At 36.9% G+C, this 6,000-nt stretch overlaps 1 protein-coding gene across 2 annotated transcripts in view; it reads right to left on the reverse strand.

Moving 5' to 3' along the window:
- LOC18442678 (upstream activation factor subunit UAF30) overlaps positions 1-5,792 on the reverse strand; it is a 32,303-nt gene extending 26,511 nt beyond the window's left edge. For both annotated transcript variants that reach the window (XR_966938.3, XM_011628134.3), the window contains exons 1-3: positions 5,373-5,792; positions 2,090-2,198; positions 1,770-1,944 (exon numbers count right to left, since the gene is read on the reverse strand). Coding sequence is in view for 1 of the 2 variants with exons in the window: in XM_011628134.3 (XP_011626436.1) it covers positions 1,770-1,944; positions 2,090-2,198; positions 5,373-5,656 (568 nt within the window). In the remaining variant the exon portion in view is untranslated. The remainder of the gene's footprint in view (positions 1-1,769; positions 1,945-2,089; positions 2,199-5,372) is intronic.
- Positions 5,793-6,000: the final 208 nt, after the last annotated feature.

Below are 6,000 nucleotides of genomic sequence, written 5' to 3' on the forward strand. Positions count from 1 at the left end.
AGATGAAAGCATTTATACAGGGTAGGGATAAGGTCCCAGGGAACCCAACAAATAAATCATTCCTTTCTCACAATACTTTCAGAAGTCAGTCAAATGAGATCCCCTCGAGTTTTTACCTGAGCTACAGGGGAGAAGAAAAACTATTGTATCTCTGACTACTAACTTTATTAACTTGATTCTTAATGTTAAATGGGCAAAAGACATAAATGACCTTAGGCCCATTAGTTCGGGTGTAACTTGTTTCAGATCCTAGCTTAGGTACTTCCCCATATGCTTAGAATAAAATTGGGCTATATCACATCCTTCTCATAAGGAATTTAAATGGTAGGCAAATGTCAGATGTCGCCCTGATAAAGGACGGAGTTTTGTGGATTATTGGGCTTAATGAGTATCTTGATGTGTTCAATCGCTCCTTGGTTTTGTTGAATGAGATCCCTCAGTCTGAACTAAGAATCCATGTTATTATATTCGCATTTTGATCATACATATCCGGTTACAATGAGATCAATAGAGTTCCACAAGTCTCCTTGTGATTAATAATATAACTGAACCATATAGGGAGCGATACATGGAAGGCACACATATACGGGAAAGGTGAAACCCAAGCTTGTCTCAAATACAATATAAATAACCCACCACCTCAAAGCAAGCTGTCAAAAAATATGGATCCCAATATGATAATCAACAACACCTCAACAACATACTAACCTTTAAATCTCAGAAAAGCCAAGCTAAAGCTGAATGAATAAGGCTCATAGCATGAAACAGAAAGACACATGTAATTTCTTGAATAAGTTCATGGATACAAACTGTTAGATATATGATCCATAACTCAAAGCTATTAGACTACTAACCACCTTGGGCCACATCATCAGCCACCTTTTAATCTTCTCTACTAGTCAGTTGTGCAACTCACTAGATGGATCCAGCCAGCTGCTTAATAGATCCCAACAAGCCAATAGGACCAAGGTAAAGTAAGGTGTTGCTCTAGCGCATTAACAGACCTAACTAAGTATCACCAATTAACCATCATGAAATTAGGGGCTTACCCAAGCTTGGCCACAACCATTGAAATAGTTGCTAGTAAATGAATTTTTCTAGTCTGGAAAATCGCAGCTCTTGAGAGCCCAGACAGGATATCACAACCCCTAATCCCTATCACATGCTTTAGATATATCCTATATAGCCAAGGGTTATGAAGCTGACTTAAAGTTGCTAGATAAAGATCCATATTTAAGTAGAATAAGTAGAACAATCCTCTGACAAATATCTCCTGCCAATTACAGATGTGCCAACTACTGTTTTTATTGTATGCCAGGTCATAGTTGGAGGCATTTCGCAACATCAAAGCACTAGCTTCAAAGGGATTTTTGTAAACAGGAAGCTCTCTAAGGAAAGGGCATTGAAGTAGCAAGCCCCGTGCAAGCCTTGAACAATGATCACAATTCCCGAGCTAAGTCGACTTGCCAAATCCCAAGTCAACTTGGGCAGTCCTTAACAAAAGCGAAAAAATAAGGATTATAGAGTTTAGAAACTAAAAAATATTTTAAGGCTCAGCTGAGATTCATCTTTGGTCTAAATGATTGGCACACGGTTAAACCAAGTCAACTAAGTTAGTTGCAAACCTAGTCAAGTTTCAAACAATAATGAGTACAGGTACTATGGACACAAGCATCTTTGATTAAATAATCAAGAGATTAAAACACAAAAACTGCCAAACAAGAAAAAGTGGTTCAAATATATGAATTGAGAGATGTAAATGCGCATACCATTTTCTGTAGCTAACGGGAGTATATGTTTTGATAGAACCTTGTTCATTTGAAACATGCCAATAGAATCAACATCAAATAGAGAACGTAATTGTTCATCACAAATAATATTCCGCTTGTTTGCCGGGTCTTGCAAATTGTGTTCACGAATATGTGCCCAAATTCTCTTGACAACCTATAAAAATAAAATAAAAGGGATAACAATGAAGTATATAAAAGTAATGATCGTAAATGAAGAAATCAGGCCATAAGATAAAACCTTTGATTAGCAAACTAGCTAGTGACATTGGAAGACAGATTCTACCCTTTCTGAGTTCTACCTCAGTTCGGGGTAACACAGAGACACCCATGAATGCTTGAAGCTCTGGAGAAAGACCACATGGTTTTGAAAATCCACCTCCGCCAGTTCTCTTCTTATCTTTGCTCATTCTGTAAGGGAAGAACCCTATAAAAATTCAGGATTTCATAAATAAAAAGATTCAAGGAAACTAACCTTATTCATCACAAATTTTCTTTATGCGATATACAAGGGCCAGGTTGATGCCATTGACCATAGTATTGCATAGCTGTAGAGCTATTATGCAAATTGCAATTCATAGTATGCCTATGGCATTGTTACTCCCATCTATAACTAAGTTGAAATCCATATGCATGGACATTTTTGAAGCTCACATTCTATGAAATTGTTTAGAAAATCGGCTAAATGTTTTTAGTTGGAGATTGAAACTTAACCTATAGTATTTTTATAACAACCAGTGATCTTAAAGAACTGTAGGGACTGTTTAGGAACAGATTCCCAAAAGATCAGTACAAGGTAGCTGAGAAACATCCATACGACTATAGTGGTTTTGAAAAGCACAAAGGTCTAACCCTCTAAACAATGTTATCCACCACAGAATGATCAGCTGACAGAATCCACCAGGAGGCACACAAAGAGGCATAACTACACGTGATTAAAAACTTCATGCGGTTCTGTTTGTCATCCATCAAAGCATTTAATTGGTTTAATAAGCTATGCCTCAATGTAATGCATAAAACAGATCGAGTAATAAATATCATTTGTTGCACATCAAACCAATTCATCAACCGGAAATGAGGGAGAAAAACCAACTCACAAAGCGAGAATTTAGACGAAGAAGGGTCCGCTTCCAGGACAATGTTATATGTTTGTATCAAAAAGAGAAGAGATTTACAAAGATCAAAGGATATAACACAACAACACATTAAATGGAGACTACAAACAATTGTTTCCACTCCAAATGGCCAATATGCTCAAATCAGCCAATAAATTTGGTACAGCAATCAACCAGTGAAACAGTTTCGTAGTTCCTACACCTATTTTAAATGCTCAAATATCTGCAAAACCATTGGATTAACTCACCAGGGGTATTACAAAAAAGCAATCACTTGAGGTAGTGACCCTTATCATTGAGAAGGATAGGCTGACATTCTATTTTACTCAATAAAGCATTCAGAACGTTCGTTGATCTTTCTCTTTTTTTCTGAATAAATGTTGACAAAGCATTCATTGATCTTAACCTAACAAGCCAAAAGTTTATAGAGATCGAAGTAGGTGATTGGTCTGCAGACCAAATATCTTGACAAAATTCCCCCAGCCAAAGTCATGCACACAGTTCCAACTTCTTTTTCTCTTGATCATGAAAATATTACATAACCACTTCTAACACCAAACAGAGGAAAACTAAGACTTCTACATATGACCCACAAGTACACAATTCATATTCCACTTACTACTCTCATGTTTTATAGGATTGTCATTTCAATGCAACCTAAATATCAAAATGGCCACAGGCCATTATTCTCTAAAGCCTAATTGGTCATAACCATAACCATAACCTTAAACATTCTCAGACAGGGCATTGGGCATCCAAATCCCCACAAACCAAAGCATATCAATACCAAACCGCCTGCAAGACAACAGCAAAGAGAACATTAATGCACCTATGAAAAGCAATAAGGACCAATATCAGGATCTTAGAAAGTGAAGACAGAAATATCAACATGCTAGTCTTCTTTGAGTATATAAGGAACAGAAAACCCATATGAAAGTAGTTTAAACTTTACAAACTTTCAATCCATCATGGTCCAGTACATTAAAATCTCACATTGGTGATTCCAAGGCATCCAAGACATTCTTGCAGTCACGAATATAAGGTGAGAAATATTATATTGATTCCAATGTCCAAGACAATCGCTATCATCATCATAGCCTTTTTCCAATTAATTGGGGTCGGCTACACGAATCCTGATCCGCCATTATGCTCTATTTGAGGCCATACCCTCAATGAGGCTATAAGTTCCAATGTCCTAGACAATGATGTCTCGTAATGCCCAACACCTTATACTTATGGTGCACACAAAAAATTGTTCAAATTGACCAACTAATCAACACCACTAAAAACTCATCAATATCACTAAAACTTCGTCCACGCCACTAAAATGCTCATCAACACTGCTAAAAATTCATGTGTGAGATGCTAACACAACATGCACCAGCGAAACAAGGCACCATGAAACATCACCAAATCATAAATATTGTACAGGCGCATTATTTGGTACCAATTCCTACCAACCTAAAAGCCTCTAACCCAACCCAATTCTTCCAATAGTGCACCTAACCACTCATATAGTGGTGATCAAAACATGGATGTTTGCTAAAAGGGGATTCCCATGCTTAAGACCCTCGAAGTTCCTTTTAGTATCTTTCTGCACACCCAAAGATTGGCACAAGAAACTAATTGATGAAATACATCTCCAAATCCACGATATCAAACTCCATCAAAAACTGAAATGAAAAGGCAAAACATCTTATCATGCATCTTATAGTTCCGAGTTCATTACCCCTATCTTGTTTTCTGCCCAAATTTATGAGGCAAATATTTCCTTCGACCTAAAAGGACAAGAATTTACCTACAAAAAAACATCTTATCATGCATCTTATAGTTCCGAGTTGACTACTCCAATCTTGTTTTCTGCCCAAATTTATGAGGCAAATATTTCCTTCGACCTAAAGGACAAGAATTTACCTACAACCTTGCATGAATGATGAACTTAAACGTGATGAGAAATCTGAAACACTAAAGATTCATCAAGCCTTCAGAATCACAAAAAAGGCAAAACAAAGACAGCAAATAAAAAAAAAACAAACAAACAAACATTTATGATTACCAAGAAAATGAGAGAAACAAAAGGAACCCGGAGATAATGAAACAGGACCTACTTCTAAAACTGAAATGAAGTGGACTAAAGAAAGAAAGAAAGAAAAAACATTCATAATGTCAAATGAAAATGAAGGAGAAGAGCCTGAAAAAATATTTCCCATTCGAAACGAGACAAATAACACAGAGGAAACAAATAAAAATCAGTAAAACAAAACCCACTTTCAACGAGGGACTAGAAAACCAACATTAAATTGGATAAAAAACGTGTCCTCTCCTATCCCAGATAAAATGAAACAAATTACACAAAAAAAAACCAATCGCTGATTTCAAATAAAATTTAAGAATTAAATAACAAAAACAAAATACAGAAAAACCAACACAAACTAATCCAGGACAAGGAAAAATAAATAAAATAAGTTACCGTCTTTTACTGCCCTTTCCTTTCTCCTCCTCTTCTTCCACCGCTCTATCCTCTTCACCTTCTGATTCAGAGGGATCTCTTCCTTCCTCTTTGGTCTCCTCATTGCCCTCTAAACTGTCAAAATATAGGTTTATTTGGTCTCTGATAAATGCTTTTTTCTCAGAAAGATCAACTCCAAACTCATTCTCGAGATGTTTGCGAACAGTGGAGTTGGTTGTGGTGTTGAGGTCAGCTGTGCTCAAGAATTCTTTGAGCCTCTCGACCAACTCTGAGTCTGAAACCATTTTCTCTCTCTAAAAATCTCCAATGGATTATTCACTCAAAGGTGCAGTTCATCCAACAATGGCCTAAAAGTGGCATCTCTTTCTCTCTCTAGGCCTCTCTCTCTCTAGCTCTCTTCCCCTTCTCTCTCTACCCTGCTCTCTCTCTCTCATTTAAGGGTATACGCACGCTCTCTAACATGGAAGGCGGGGAAAGGGATGAAGTTGAATTTGTTTGCCTGCGAGAACAATAAAGGGATAAATATGAGAGAGAGAGAGAGAATGATATTTTAGAGAGAGAGTTTAGAGAGAATGAGATTTCAGAGAGATATATTTAGAGAGAGATGAGATTTAATATTTAGAGAGGG

Source organism: Amborella trichopoda, chromosome 13 (genome assembly GCF_054954075.1).
Source record: "Amborella trichopoda isolate Santa Cruz 75 chromosome 13, AtrichopodaSantaCruz75HAP2 v2.0, whole genome shotgun sequence".
In the NCBI taxonomy this organism is placed as follows: domain Eukaryota; kingdom Viridiplantae; phylum Streptophyta; class Magnoliopsida; order Amborellales; family Amborellaceae; genus Amborella; species Amborella trichopoda.